At 37.2% G+C, this 16,089-nt stretch overlaps 1 protein-coding gene across 4 annotated transcripts in view; it reads left to right on the forward strand.

Moving 5' to 3' along the window:
* The window catches only part of UGT2A2 (UDP glucuronosyltransferase family 2 member A2), a 106,720-nt gene that overhangs the window by 61,713 nt on the left and 28,918 nt on the right, over positions 1 to 16,089 (forward strand). Inside the window, exon 2 of one of the 4 annotated variants that reach the window (XM_049886104.1) lies at positions 6,642 to 7,289. The exons of the other annotated variants lie outside the window; for them this stretch is intronic. Coding sequence (XP_049742061.1) covers positions 6,642 to 7,289 — 648 coding nt within the window. The remainder of the gene's footprint in view (positions 1 to 6,641; positions 7,290 to 16,089) is intronic. 4 annotated transcript variants of the gene reach the window in all.

Genomic DNA, 16,089 nt, shown 5'->3' on the forward strand with positions numbered 1-16,089 from the left:
AAATCACAATTTTAAAAAGCAGTTAGAAAAAGAAAAAATGAAGCAAGCCACAAATGAGAGCCACGTATGTAATTCTAATTTTCTAGTAGCCGTAGTAGAGCAGTAGTTAAAAGCTTGGATGCTAACCAAAAAGTCAGCAGTTCAAATCCACCAACCACTCCTTGGAAACCATATGGGACAGTTCTACTGTGTCATACAGGGTCCCTATGCGTCAGAATCAACTGGACATCAATGGATATTGTTTTGATTTCGTAGCCACATTAAAAAATTAAAAATAATCAGGTAAAATTTACTGTAGTCAGTTCAAATCCGCCAGGTGCTCCTTGGAAACTCTATGGGGCAGTTCTACTCTGTCCTTTAGGGTCTCTATGAGTCGGCATTGACTCGACGGCACTGGTTTTTTTTTTTTTAATATATTTTATTTAGCCCAATGTAGTAAAAATATTATCATTTCGTTATATAATCGATGTAAAAAAATTTAAAAAATAATAATAAATGTCTACTATCTAGAGTGATTGCTCCTCTTGCCCCTCACCCATCTCTGGCAACCACCCATGAAGGTTGGCTTCTGCGTATATACCTATTTTTGTATTTTTATAAAAGTGAGATCATACAGTATTTGCCCTTTTGATATTGACTTATTTTACTCAGCATAATGCCCTTCAGGTTCATCCATGTTATTGTTCAAGGATTTCTCATTATTCTTTATAGCTGCATAGTATTCCATTGTATGTATGTACCACATTTTGTTTATCCATTCCTCTGCTGTTGAGCACTTAAGATGTTTCCATCTTTTTGTTATTGTAAATACTGCTGCAATGAACATCTATGTACATACATCTGTTTGTGTTACTTCTATTCGATCTCCAGAGTATATACCTAGTAGTTGGATTGACACATAGAGACCCAATAGGACAGAGCAGAACTGCCCCACAGTGTTTGCAAGGAGTGCCTAATGGATTTGAACTGCTGACTTTTTGGTTAGCAGCTGTAGCTCTTAATGACTATGCCACCAGGGATTCCTACTGGATCATAGGTAGTTCCATTTCTAGTGCACCAAATCTGCTGCAAAAGACCTCTTTAAAGTGTTAAAAAGCAAAGATGTCACTTTGAGGACTAAGGTATGCCTGACCTAAGCACTGTGGTTTTCAATTGGCTCATATGCTTGAAAAAGCTGGGCAAAGAATAAGGAAGACCAAAGAAGAATTAATGGTTTTGAATTATGGTGTTGGTGAAGAATATTGAATATACCATGGACTATAGAGAGAGAGAGAGAGAGAGAGAGAGAGAGAGAGAGATTTATATCATTGAAATGGCTCATGAGGTTTTTAGAAGCTGTAATGTCCCAAGTCAGTGGGGTAAGAAAGAGGATTCTCCTGACTCACATAGCAAACCCAAGATCTGTGGGCTGGACAGCAGGGCTGTAGCAGGCTGTGAAGATTGATGAATCTCAAAATAGAAAGCAGGCTACTAGATCAAGTCCCAAGAACCAGAGGTCAGATGAACAGGAGCCAGCTACAGGATCTAGAACAAACAAAAGCAAAGTAAGCAGGAAGAGCCAGGGCAACAGAGGGTGGCGGGATGAAGGCTGAGGGGGCAGTGAACTGCCACAGACCCCACCCCCACTGGTACCATTCGGTAGATTCTATCATGGGGGTGATTGTGTATCAAATTTCAACAAGGAACTGATCACATTATATGACTGCCAAAATACTGAGAATCATGGCCCACCCAAGTTGACACATAATCTTAACTATCACAGACTGCAAAAAGAATGAACAAATTTGTCTTGGAAAAAGTACAGCCAGAATGCTCCTTAGAAGCAAGGATGGTGAGACTTTGTCTCACATATTTTGGACATGTTATCAGGAGGGATCAGTCCCTGGAGAAAGACATCATGCTTGTGAAAATGTAGTGTCAGTGAAAAAGAGGAAGACACTCAACAAGATGGATTGACACAGTGGCTACAACAATGGCCTCAAACATAACAATGATTGTGAGGATGGCACAGTATCAAATAGTGTTTTGTTCTGTTGTACATAGGGTGGCTATGAGTCAGAACCAACTCGAAGGTATCTAACAACAGTGGAGTCCCACATAACCCATAGGCTTTCTTCATTTTTCTTCAATCTTTTTTTTTTCCTTGTTCCTCATACAGAATAATATCAAGGGTTTTATCCTCTATTTCGCTTATTCTCCCTTTCATTGTTTCAATGCTACTTTATGACATTCCATTGAGTTGTTTATTTTTGTTATTTTATTGTTAAGCTTTTGAATTTCTAGTTGTTATTTTAAGGATTCTATTTCTTCATTGAGTTTGCTGTTTTGTTCTTGTATTTTAGTCCTGAATTCTTCTAGGGTTTTTTTCTGGGTTTTGCTTGATTTCTTTGAGAAGCCTTAATACTAGTTTTTTGAAGTCTTTGTTAGGTAGTTCCATTATCAGTTCTTCCTTAGAGAGCCCTTCTGTCCCTTATTTTGTTCATTTGCTTGAGGCATCTTTTCCTGAGTTTTCGTTTGGTTTGTAATTGACTGCTGTCTTCGAGGCATTAAGGTTTTATTTATTTGTATTTTTGTGTATTGATTGTATGCTTGTCTTTATTTTTTGTTTATTTCATTTTGATATATCAGGAGCTTCTTCCCTTTATCTTTATATCTCCTACTTTCCTTTGTATAATTTTAATTGTTGTTGTCTTGTGATACTGTTTATGTCTGATTTGGTACTGCTGGTTGACTGGGTGTGATTTCCTCTAACTGGTGGGTATGGTGGATCACCCACACACAGGAGTCTTCTGTTGTTAGAAACATATGTCTTCCCTCAGAGAACTGCATGGAAGTGCAAGAGGAGATCCCTCCCCCAATGCAATGCACCAAATGTCAGGTGGTCAAGATTCTTTGGCAACTCTTGAGGGACAGAGTGGTCTTTCTACCCCAGTATAAGTAATTAGTGCAGACTCTGGGGAGTAGGATGGGTCATCGTCATAGTCAGAGGGAAGCAATGCTACCCCAATGGGCAATGCAGACCCTCTGCACCTGCATGGATTGATATCACAGCGGAGGGGAAAAGTACTCAAAAGCTCAGCACAAGCACATACAGCCTTCAGGATCAGGTAGGATGTGAGCTGCGTATCATTGCAGACAGTGGGGAACAGGGTGAGTGAGGCACTAGAGCTCCTGCAGGCTTCACAGCCAGTCACTGAATCTAGTTGATGAGTGTGCCACTAGCCTATGTGGCTGGTTGGTGGGTGGAGCCTATTTAAAAGAGAGGGGAAGGGATGTCAACATGGGGATGGCTGGGAGGGGGCTTCTAATTGTTACCGTACAGCTTTACTGTTCAAAAAGTAGTCCCATCACTAGTTTCTAGCTCCCTTCCTTTGCTGCACTTACCAGAGACACTGGAGCTCTCACCTGCCTACTGAACTTTCCCTTTGCCTCTCTGCAGATGTGCACTTCCTGTCTTATCTATTCCCCATCCTGAGACTCCAATGATTCAGTCCAACTGACTGTGCTCTTGTATCACTTTGCTGTGATTCTCTAGTTTCAAGGCTATGGAACTCCCACACATCCTCCTCTTGGGCTTGTTGAGACTAGTCATGCATCGTCTCACTTCGTTTTTTTTCCCAGGTTTGTTTACACAGTATCTGTGCCTCAGGTTGTGTTTTCTGTGAAGTTGATTTTCTGAGCACATCACCCAGGGGTGCTGCTTGCTGCTGTCCCCAAATCGCCATGGTGCATCAGGCCAGGAGGCAAAGCACAGATGTTACGTAGATCTCTGTGTTCCTACTGTTTTTGTTCTCTCTCTCATTTCATTCAGTGCTAGGTCCAATTCTTCAAGCTTCCATTTGATGTTCTGGGTTCAGAGGTCATTATTTATATCTGTTTCCCTTAGTTTCTATAGTCTTTGTTGTAGGAGAATGTCATTATGGTGCATCTAAGTCACCATATTAACTCAAACCTACTCCATTGAGTTTTAAATTTCATTTGTTAATTTTTTTTTCTAGAAATTCTCTTGGGTGCTTCAGCAAATTTTCATTTTTTTTTAAATTTCTTGTTCATTGCTGATATTTTCAGGTTTAGGTTTCAAATATTTAAATATATCAAACAGAGAAACTTAGTATTTCATTTTAAAACATTCTAATATTTTAAATCATTCAGTAAATATTTCTAGTCTCTGTTACCTTTTCCCATTTGGAGTCATGAAGCTTTGTTACCTTGGAACAGGAACAATTACAGTGGACTTTCATCTATGGGAAGTCTTTGGAGTTAGGGTCAAAATTTCCCCAAAGAGGCTTTTCTAGTTTGAATTTTAACCGCAAATCTACATAAGGACTTGTGAGGTGCTGAAAGATTTTTGGCCTTTCTTCTTGGTCCTTGAGAGCCAGGCCACACCTGAGGCTAATGAGCGGAGGATGGTCAAAGGCAGTACCTGATGACCCAATGTTGACTAGTCTCGGGAGGCATGATGTAGACTATCATTACCAAACGATGAGTCCTATAAAAGCCTGGAACGCTAAAGTTCAGAAGGTTTCCTGGTTAATGAGAACATCTGCTCTCAGAAAGGTAGTTTATCCCTTGGAAATCATCCTAGTCTTCCACTATTTTCTTGTATCCACTTTGGTTATAATAAATCAGTAGTCATAACTGTAGTATATTCTCTATGAGTTCTATTGGTCAGTCTAGCAAATTATCTAACTCAAAGGGGCAGTGGGAACCAATGGGTCAGAAAGTAAGTGTGTTATGTGGACTGCCAAGCTTTTGTCTGGCATCTTGAAGGGATAGTGGGAAGCCAGCACTGAATTTGTACCCAGCAGGTCAGAAGCTTGGGGTATTGTGTAGCATCTGTCTGTTTAGCAGTCTGAAGAATGGTGTCCTTTAACATGAGTGATCTGAGCTAGTCCTTGTGGCTAGGGTCACAGAAAGACTACCATGAGGGCAGCTGGCAATAAAGATGAAGAAGCGGGATTGTGTGAGTACTGGATGAAAATCCACATTTAGGGGATTAGATTCATGTTGTTCCTTATTGCACAGGGCTATTTTGTGTTAAGAATTCTGAGGGAAGATTTTTTTTTTCCTACACAGTGTCAAAATCATGGCAGGATCCCTTATGTTTACAGAATAAGGGTTAGTTATTTGACTTATTTTCTCTAATAATTGATGAACTCATTTTGCATTGGAATTGTATTTTATTTGTCTTTCTATGGTCTGGGCATAGGAACTGGAATATAGTAATAAAGTTCTCAAAATTATTTGTTGGGGATTTGGAGTAGAATATAAATTGGGCTAAAAAAATGCGTGGATGACTGAAAGTTAAATTTACATTTTTTAACCCTACTACTCCCACAGATTCAAAATACCCAAATATCTCCATAGACATGTCTATCATTATCTCATCACTGTAGGTATAAAAAAAAAAAACAAAAAAAAAACACTTTCCTTAACTGCTCCTCCATTTGTGTTTCATGTCTTTACTACAGTCATTGTCACACCCTGGTTATTCAAACTAGAAGCTGAAGCACTTCCTTTGTTTTTCAACTATTTATAATTTCTCATTAGGCATAACAATTCTTATTCTACACTTTCCTTTCAGAAACCAACATTATATAATTGCTGACACTCTTATCTAAACTTGCTTTCCTAAAATACATTTTTAACACTTTACCCTACTTTTACTCTCTTTTCGCTACAACTGAATTCCTGTTTAAATGCCAGAATAGTTTTATTAAAGAGCAAATATGATCTTCTTCTGAACATGACTTGAAAGTTTGAATGAACACCTTTTGTGAAGATTAAAATTGAATGTAGAGCATAGCATTCAAGTTTTTCCAAGGCATCCTAATTTAACTAACACTTTTTTTTTTTTTTTGCACTTTACCTGGGTCTCTACTTTGTACATTTTCACCAATAACTGTCCACTTTTTTCCTCATGTTCTTCCATTCACCTTGAGTACCCTCCTTTGCTCCTAGGCTCAGTTCAAATGCCTCCTGCTATTCAAGAAGTTTTCCTCTAACCCTCTTCACATATGAGTGACAACTTATTCCTTTGTGGTCCTGAAACACTGTATCCTTTGAATACTATTTGTATAAAATTATAACTGAACATTCATCCAGTTATAATGTGAAGCATATGTCTTATTAATATGCTAGTGTAGTGTGTAAGCAAACTGGTGGCAAAAACTATACATTTACATTTTCCCAAGTTATCTGTCATTATATTCCATAAATAAACCATAGTATATACTGAATTTAATTATCTTAGATTGGTTCATCTATTTTATTTAGAAATCATCAAATTAAAAAATGTCATTATTCTCTAACATACTTAAACCAGAACTCCTAGAATGCTAGAACCATTTTCCTCTTAAATTTTGAATATTTCTCTTCCCCCTCAAGGATATATTATGTAACACTGTGCCCAGTCAACAGCATTGACAGAGTCTGCCACATGAAGACATCATTTCTTATTTCTAGAAATTAATGTTTAACTTGTTCTTTATCTAACTTGCCATTTCTACTTTGTGCCTGGCAAACACTCAAACCCCTCAGGGCAGTGTGTGAGGCAAGTGCTGTCATGGTGCCTGAGAAATGGGTTTCGGCACTTCTGCTGCTGCAGCTGTGCTGGACTGGTTGTGGAAACTGCGGGAAAGTCCTGGTGTGGCCCTCTGACATGAGTCATTGGCTCAACATAAAGACCATTCTGGAGGAACTCGCTGACAGGGGCCACGAGGTGATGGTGTTAACTCCTTCACACATTTTCTTTGTTGACTACTACCAACCTTCTACAGTGAACTTTGAAGTGATCTTTATGGAAATAGGCAGAGAAACTGTGGAGGATTTGCTAAATGACTTCTTGGAGTTAGCTGTTAATGTTATGCCAAACTTGTCATCCTGGCAATCAGCGAAAAAAATGCAGGACGTTTTTCTTCGATCAACTGCATATCTGAAACATCTGTGTGAGAATGTGATCTACAATCAGACACTCATGAAGAAGCTCAAGGAGGCCAACTACAATATAATGATTATAGACCCTGTGGTGCCCTGTGGAGATCTGATAGCTGAGTTGCTTGCAGTCCCTTTTGTGCATACGCTGAGGTTCTCGATGGGTGGTACAATGGAGAAAAATTGTGCAAAACTTCCATCTCCACCTTCCTATGTACCTGTTCCCATGGGGAGACTAACAGACAGAATGACCTTTTTGGAAAGGGTGAAAAATGTAATGTTTTCACTTTTGTTTGACTTCTGGCTCCAGCAGTTTGACACTCGGTTTTGGGACCAGTTTTATAGTGAAGCACTAGGTAAGAGATTCTGCTTTTTATTCTCAACTAGTTATCAAAAGAAACATTGGAGGTTTAAGAAAAGTCTAGGTAAATGAAGGAAATACATTTTTTTTAAAACCTGTCTTCTACATAAAAATCTACAAGTCATATCAATGAACTGGTTAATGGTAACTATTTCAAGTACCAGCCAAAAAACCCATTGCTTATCGGGAGTCATAGCGACCCTAAAGGACAGAGTAGAACGGCCTCATACGGTTTCTGGGGAGGAGCTGGTGGATTCGAACTGCTGACCTTTTTTTGGTTAGCAGCTGAGTTCTTAACTACTGTACCACCAAGGTCCCATTTCAAGCACGGGAGACAAGAAATCCTTTGCCAAAGTTAGTCTTTCTTTACAGCCATCTAACCATTTCTCTAAGGTACCTTGATATTTAATAGATTGTTAACAAAAATAAAAGAAAACATAAACAAATATATATATATGTTAGTCCAAAGAATAATGTGTTATTTGTCAGGTATAAGATGTCACAAATAAGCTAATATGCTGAGTTTACCCTTGGTAGAATGTAATATGTGTTTTAAGAGTAAGATAACTTCCTTGCCCGACACCAGACAAATATGTTTTAACAGTGAGATTGAATTTGGTGCATTCCTTACATTACCTGAATGTTGCTTCACAAATTTTGAAAGTCACGGATTATTATTCTCGATTTTGTACCATTCCTATTGTAGCTGGGTACCTGGCATTCTTTTTGCTCTCATGACTTTGGGATGAAAGTTAAAAAAGTCCTATATGGGCTTTTCATCATATCTGGTCACTGAAAATTTCCTAGGATGCTTTATACTTCTTGGGGAAGTATTATACAAAAACTTGAAAAATTAAGTAGACAATTTTAAAAGACTTTGTGTCTCAAAGTGTTACAATATTAGATTTTTTAACCTCAGTGATTTATACATATTCCACCTATTTTTACTTGCTTGAAATTTCTGCTAAAGAGTGGTATTGTTTTGCAATTTTTATATACCCAGCAGTCATTTGAATCTGTCAATTTACTCTATCTTTGCAAGTTACACAGAAATATAAAATAACAAGCAAAATATATTAAGCACTAAAAATATTAACTTATTTGTTTTCCAATAGATGGATTGTTTCACAGAACAAATATTCAAAGGAAATCATTTCAAAAATCCTTAGCTTTAGTTCTGTAAAACAATGCATCTATTGAAAAACCTTAGTATGTGACATACATAGTTGAGAACTCTGTAACCACTACTCAAATAAATGCTGGGGCTAATTTTGCATATCTAGGAAGTCCTTAAACTGCTCCATTAAACAAAGAGATCCAATGTTTAACAGCACAAAGCACATACACAACCTGGAAAACTTGCACATGTTTTTTCTTCACCATGATCTAGCCTCATTCCAGTTAAGTGTTTTTAGTATAAATCATGCCACGTCTCTTAGAAGACAGTTTTCTTTATTGGTTCGTTGAGTTTAAAATAACTTCTTTTTCTTGGTATCTTACCTATTTCTACTCCTGAAAATATCAGGGGAGACTTTTATTCTTTGCAGATTTGGTAAATTATAATTAAGAATCCTAAAGTGTAATGGTTAAGAGCTCATCTGCTAACAAAAAGTTGGTACTTCAAATCCACCAGCTGTTTCTTGGAAACCCCATGGGGTAGTTCTACTCTGTCCTATAGGGTCACTATGAGGTGGAACCGACTCGATGGCACCTAACAGCAACAAACATGTTTTATGAGATTAATTAAAGTTTCCAAAGTGAGCCCTAATAGAATGTCATGTTTTCTCCAAGGAGTTCTTTCTTTTCACGACTGCATAGTTGCCATGGGTCCTAGGGTTTGACTTCTGTAACACAGCCAAGGACAAGAATTCCCAGTCTTTTGCTCTGATGTGGAAGTGTGGCACTAGCTAGATAATCCAACCTTGGAAACTTCAATCAACTTTACCGCCTGTTGGTTTAGTTTTCAGAACTGAAGGTTACTCTTTGCAATAACTTTAGCTGCCAATTTATGGGTCAATCCACAGCTGAGATATAAATGTTCTTCCATTAGCCAGCAAGCAATGAAGGTATTGTGAAAAATTAAACAAGTGGGAACTTTTGAGATTTGTTTGGCCATTGCTCTATTGATTGACCTACAATAGATGTTAAGGTTACCAAAGAATAGCAAATTTAAAGAAATAATGTGTTCTGCATACTTATCTTTTCTAAAAACCTATCTACTTTCTCTTTATTCTGAAAATTGAGGATGATTTTCTGGTTCCAAACAATAATTTACTATGGGAAAGGACAGAATGGTATTGTTATATTATGTAAGAATAGAGAATAAAAGTATAGGCTTTTCTATGTATAAATACTGTTGGATTAATGAAGTCCTTAGGATCTGTGGCAAAATTTTGACTCAATCGTCTTTGTCAGGTTTTCTTCTTGTTGTAAATACTCTCCTTGATTTTCATTTCTATATTTTGCCATGTTCTTAATAGGCAAATCTGAATGTGATGTTAGTATTATTTCATTTGTAATGTCATAATAAAAATAACAAATATGCATAGTTAAAAAATTCAAACGAAGCTAAAGAATACAAAATGAAAAGGTGATGTGCTTTCCATTCTTTCTACATAAGCACTATTAACATTTCTTGTCTTCACATCAAGGTATTGTGTATGCGTTATTAAACATTGGTGTGTGCGTATGTCTTTTTTTTTAACTATATAGGCACAATTTCTAAGTATTCACTTCTACCTCTGTCTTTCACCTAATATAGATCTAAATAACTTCACATTAGTATTTTAAATCTATGGCATTTTCTATACTTAATAATATTTTCTTGTATGGATCTAACAAATTGTTTAGCCTTTTGCTGAGAACTCCTTTGGTTCTTCCACTCCTTTGCTACTGCAAAAAGTGTTGCAGTGAACTCTTTGTACATATATCTATGCCATATATTGCCCTTCTAAAGTTTTTAACTATATAGCTTTTATCTTCAGACAGTTCCTGAGAGTATCATTTGTTCTACTTTCAACTGGGCTGTTTATCTTACTGATTTGTATTTGTTCTGACATTTTAGGGTATATAAGCCTTTTTTTGTGTTTTAAAATTCTTTTTTAAGTCCACCAATTGAATTTCAAAGGTTTGAAATACTTTATACTACACTTAAAATATTTTATACAACCTTTAAAAATTAATACTTACAAAAAAGTATAGAAAATATAAGTGTACAGTTGAAAGAAACAACAAAATGAATATATGCAGGCCCTCTAACCTAGTTAAGAATTAGGTATTTGCCCATATGTGAGAAGCAAACTTCCTCTAGTAAAAACCACAATCTGACTTTGGTGTTAACATTCCTTTGCTTATTTTTGTAGTTCTACTACCTAAAAATGATTCCCTCCACATATTATTGTTTACATTTTTGAATTTCATAATACAATCACACATTTGATTCTTATCTCAACTTTTTTTGTAAGTTGTAATACACATTTTTAAATTAAATTTTAGGATTGTTGCCAGTGCATAGAAATTGCAATTGCTATTTCATATTGTTTTTGTATCCAACAACATTACCAAGTCTCTATTTATTTTAATGATTTATCTGTATATTTGGGGAGATTTGCTATGTGGCAGTCATATAATTTTATATAATTTAAAATATATATATAAATATATAGACAGACCTCCTAGATTGACTTTGTTCTAGTTTTTTTTTTTTTTTTTTTCCTTGTTTAGCTGCAGTGGTTGAAAACGTGGTTGAATTAAATTTGTCATTACTGTATATTATTGACTTGTGCCTACTTTAATGGAAATACTGTCAATAGTTCAACATAAAAAGTTATGTTTGATGGGGGCTTTCGATAGGTGCCTTTTATCAGACATTTGTTGTTGTTAGGTCCCGTCGAGTCAATTCCAACTCATAGCAACCCTATGCACAACAGAATAAAACACTGCCTGGTTCTGCGCCATCTTCACATTGGGATGATTTGCCCATGCAATATGCCTTTTAATTTCTTGACTGCTGTTTCCATGGGTATTGATCACGAACCAATGAAAGCCTTGACAACTTCAGGCTTTTCTTTGTCTATCATGATGTTGCTTATTGGCCCATTCGTGAAGATTTTTGTTTTCTTTATATTGAGGTGTAACCCATACTGAAGACTGTAGTCTTTGATCTTCATCGGTAAGTGCTTCAAGTCCTCTTGGCTTTCAGCAAGGAAAGTTGTATCATCTGCATATTGCACATCATTAATGAGTCTTCCTCCAATCCTGATGTCACATTCTTCATGTAGTCTAGCTTCTCAGATTATGTGAACAGAAAACGGATTGAATAGGTATAATGAAGGGATACAACCCTGATGCATACCCTTCTTGATTTTAAATCAGGCAGTATCCCTTGTTCTGCTGGAATGACTGCCTCTTTATCTATGTGCAGGTTCCACAGGAGCACATTTTAAGTGTTCTGGAATTCCCATTCTTGGCAATGTTATCCATATTTTTTTTATGATGCACACAGTTGAATAACTTTGCATAGGAGATAACTTTGTGTAGTAGATAAAACACAGTTAACATCTTTCTGGTATTCTCTCCTTTTAAGCCAAGATCCGTCTGACATGAGCAATGATATCCTTTGTTCCACACCCTTTTAGGAATCCAGCGTGAATTTCAGGCACTTACCTATCGATGAAGGACTGCAACTGTTTTTGAATGATCTTCAGCAAAATTTGACTTGTATGTGTTGTCAGTGATATTCTTTGATAATTTTTGCTTTCTGTTGGATTACTTTTCTTTGGAATGGACACAAGTATGGATTTCCTCCAGTCAGTTGGTCACATAACTGTCTTCCAAATTTCTTGACATAGACAAGTGAACACCTCCAGCACTTTATCCATTTGTTGAAACATCTCAATTGGTATTCCATCAATTCCTGGAGCCTTGTTTTTTGCCATTCCCTTCAGAGCAGCTTGGAGTCCTTCCTTCGTTACCATCAGTTCTTAATTATATGATGCCTCCTGAAATGGTTTAACATAGACCAATTCTTTTTGGTACAGTGACTCTCTGTATTCCTTCCATCATCTTCTGTTGTTTCCTGTGTCGTTCAATATTTTGCGTATGGAATTCTTCAATACTGCAACTCGAGGCTTGAATTTTTTCTTCGGTGCTTTCAGCTTGAGGAATTCCGAGTTTGTTCTTGAATTTTGGTTTTCTAACTCCAGGCCTTCACACATTTCCTTAGAATACTTTGTCTTCTCAAGCTGCCCTTTGAAATAGTCTGTTCAGTCTTCTACTTCATCATTTCTTCCATTTGCTTTAGCTACTTGACTTTCAAGAGCAAGTTTCAGAGTCTCTTCTAACATCCCTTTTGGTCTCTTCTTTCTTTCTTGTCTTTTTAATGACCTTTTGCTTTCTTCACATAGAATGTCCTTGACGTCACCCCAAAACTTGTCTGGTCTTTGGTCATTTGTGCTTAAATGCATCAAATCTGTGCTTGAGGTAGAGGCAGGGTCAAGATGGCATAGTAGTCAGATGCTTCCTGTGGTCCCTTTTACAACAAAGACCAGGATAAGCAAGTGAATCGACTATATATGACAGTCTGGGAGCCCTGAACATCAAGGGCAAGGTTGAGGAGTTGGACTCAGTGGCAGGGCGGGGGAGATATGATTCAGAAGCAGCGAGGAGTTGCCAGACGTGACCCAGTAGGAACTGGCACCCTGCAGGCCACATTGGCTGGGGCGAGTGCAATGAGGCAAGCACCACTGTTTGGGACATGTTTTCCACATTGGGGGAGACTGAGAGGTGGAGAGTCCACTTACGCCTCCAGAGTCAGTGAAAGGTGGCGCTCAATTGTCAAAAGATAAGTACATGCAGCTAAACTTCGATGCAAATCAATAAACACCCCTTTAGGAAAAAATTCTCTCCCATTTACCTGATTCCTCCACATTCTGCACTGGATCCCGAACAGGCTTCAGTGATAGCTGCTTTCCCTGGCCCGGAAGTAGGAAAAGGTATGCACCCTGAGCCATTCTCCCAGCCTTGGAAAAGGAGCAAATAGGGAAAAAATAGGGGGGTGGGGGGTGGGGGAGGGAAACAGGTAAAAAATAATCTGTTGAATTGGGCTTTTTTTTTTTTTCTATTTCATTACCATCTTCTCTTTATTGATTATATTATTATTTTTTCTTGTCTGGCTGGGTTCTTCTTCTAATTTGTTGAAGACATTCTTCTAAAAATTTTTGAAAGCTATAAATTGATTTTAGATGCCATACATACTGTATTCCACAAGTTTTTATTTATAGTATTTTTTATAACTTCTAATTCTAAGTATTTTCTCTTTTTTTTTTTTTTTGGCAAAGATTGATGAAATGTCTTTTTCAATTTTTAAATCTAAGAGAGTATACCAGTTAGCTATTATGGCAATAATGTTTTGTAACAAACCAGCCCACACTCAATGACTCAAACAATAGTCATTTATTATTGTTCATGTTTCTGTAGGTTTCAGGGTAGTTCGTTTCTCAAATGACCTTGTTTATTCGACTGAAACCAATGTGTGTGATTCTTGCCTTTTGCCTGGGCTTTCTCAGTGTTTGGGAGTTGTCTTAGTCATCTAGTACTGCTATAACAGAAATATCACAAATGAATGGCTTTAACAAAGAGAAATTTACTTTCTCACAGTCTAGTAGCTTATGAGTCCAGATTCAGGGCATAGGCTCCAGAGGAAGCTCTCTCTGTCTCTGTCTCTGTCTTACCTCTGGAGGAAGGCTCTTGTCCTCAATCTTCCCATGGTTGAGGAGCTTCTCAGGCACAGGGACCCCATGTCCAAAGGATGTGCTCTGCTCCTGGTGCTGCTTTCACGGTGGAATGAAGTCCTCCCCACTCTCTGCTTGGCTCCTTTTCCTTTTACCTCTTGAGAGATAAAAGGTGGTACAGGCCACATACCAGGGAAACTCTTTTTACTTTGGTTTAGGGAGGTGACCTGAGTAAATGTGGTGTTACAATCCCACCCTAATCTTTTTAAACATAAAATTACAATCACAAAATGGAGGACAACCACCCAATGCTAGAAATCATGGCCCAACCAAATTGAAACACACATTTTTGGGGGAACATAATTCAATCCATGACAGGAGTCTACTGGTGTAGGATGCCTTGGCTTTCTCCATGTATCACTCAGATCTATTTAGCAGGCTGGCTTTGGAATGTTCTCATGGTAAGCCGAGGTCTAATAAAAAAAAAAAGAAAGGCATAGACATAATTTCACAATTAGGGCATGGATACAGGAAAGTGGGGGGCAGGGAAGGGAAGGGACCAATAATGCAATCAACATACTTCATGGGATTGGCTAGTTCACTTTTTTTTTTTAATTTCCAGTTTACTTGTAATATGGTCTGTATAATAAGAATCTTTTGAAAAATTTTGAGGCTAGTTTCAAGTCCTAACATGTTTAATTTTCAAATATGATATTTATATGCTTGAAAAAATTATGTAGTCTCTAATTGTTGGATTAAAAAATGCTATATATGACCATTATATCAAGTTTGTTGACTTTTCTGCTCCAATATTTTATATGCTACAGCTATATTATGTTTGTGAAATGTCTATTTCTAAACCATTGGGAATAAAATCTTTCCCTATGATGATAGATTTTTTTAAAATTTCTTCTTATAATAGTGTCAAAATTTGCTTTATAAGGCTTACAAAGATGGTATAGCTGCATTCACATGTAGAACTATTATAGCTTTCTAGTGGATTGAAACTTTTTTATTGCTTTTTAGTGATCTTTTTATTTTTGGTAATGCTGGGTTAAAAGCAATTTTGATATTAATATAACTACATCTACAATCTTTTGGAAAGTGTATATATAATATATTTTCCTTTTTTTTTGTATTTTAAGTTTTTAGGTGTAAGGAACCCTGATGGCACAACTGTTAAGCTTTTAGCTACTAGGCAAAAGGTTGGTGGTTCAAATCCACCGAGTGGCTCCATGGAACAAACACCTGGGAATCTGCTTCTGTAAAGATTACAGCCAAGAAAACTCTATGGGACAGTTATATTTTGTCACATGGGGTTGCTATGAGTCTGAATCAACTAGACAGCACACAACAACAAAGTTTTAGATGTGGTCTATTTTGACCAGAATATAACTAGGTTTTTAAAAATCCAGTGTGATCTATAACAGAAAAATTTTATCTGTTTGCATTTATTTGGAAAACCCCTACATTTTACAACTACCATCTGTTTATGAGCTTTTTATGTTTTGATTATTTTCTCCTATTTTATTGTGTGTGCGTTTTTATTGTACTTTAGATGAACATTTACAGAACAAACTAGCTTCTCATGAAACAGTTAGTACACTTATTATTTTACAACATTGGTTAACAACTATATGACATGTAAACAGTCCCTTTTCTCGAGCTTGGTTTCCCTATTAGCAGCTTTCCTATCCACTTCTACCTTCTAGTCCTTGCCCCTGGGCTGTTGTGCCCCTTTAGTCTTGTTTTGTTTTATGGGCCTGTCTAATCTTCAGCTGAAAGGTGAACCTCGGGAGTGACCCTATTACTGAACTAAAAGGGTGTCTGGGGGCCATATTCCCAGGGTTTTTCCAGTCTGTGTTAAGCCAGTAAGTCTGGTCTTTTTTGGGGGATGTTAGAGTTTTCTTCTACATTTTTCTCCAGCTCTGTCCAGGACCCCGTATTATGATCCTTGCCAGAACAGTCAGTGGTGGTAGCCAGGTACCATTTCCTTGTACTAGACTTGGTCTTGTGGATGCCGTGGCACCAAAGGGGTGAGACCAGTGGAGTATCTTAGATAGC

This window comes from Elephas maximus, chromosome 5, assembly GCF_024166365.1.
Source record: "Elephas maximus indicus isolate mEleMax1 chromosome 5, mEleMax1 primary haplotype, whole genome shotgun sequence".
NCBI lineage: Eukaryota > Metazoa > Chordata > Mammalia > Proboscidea > Elephantidae > Elephas > Elephas maximus.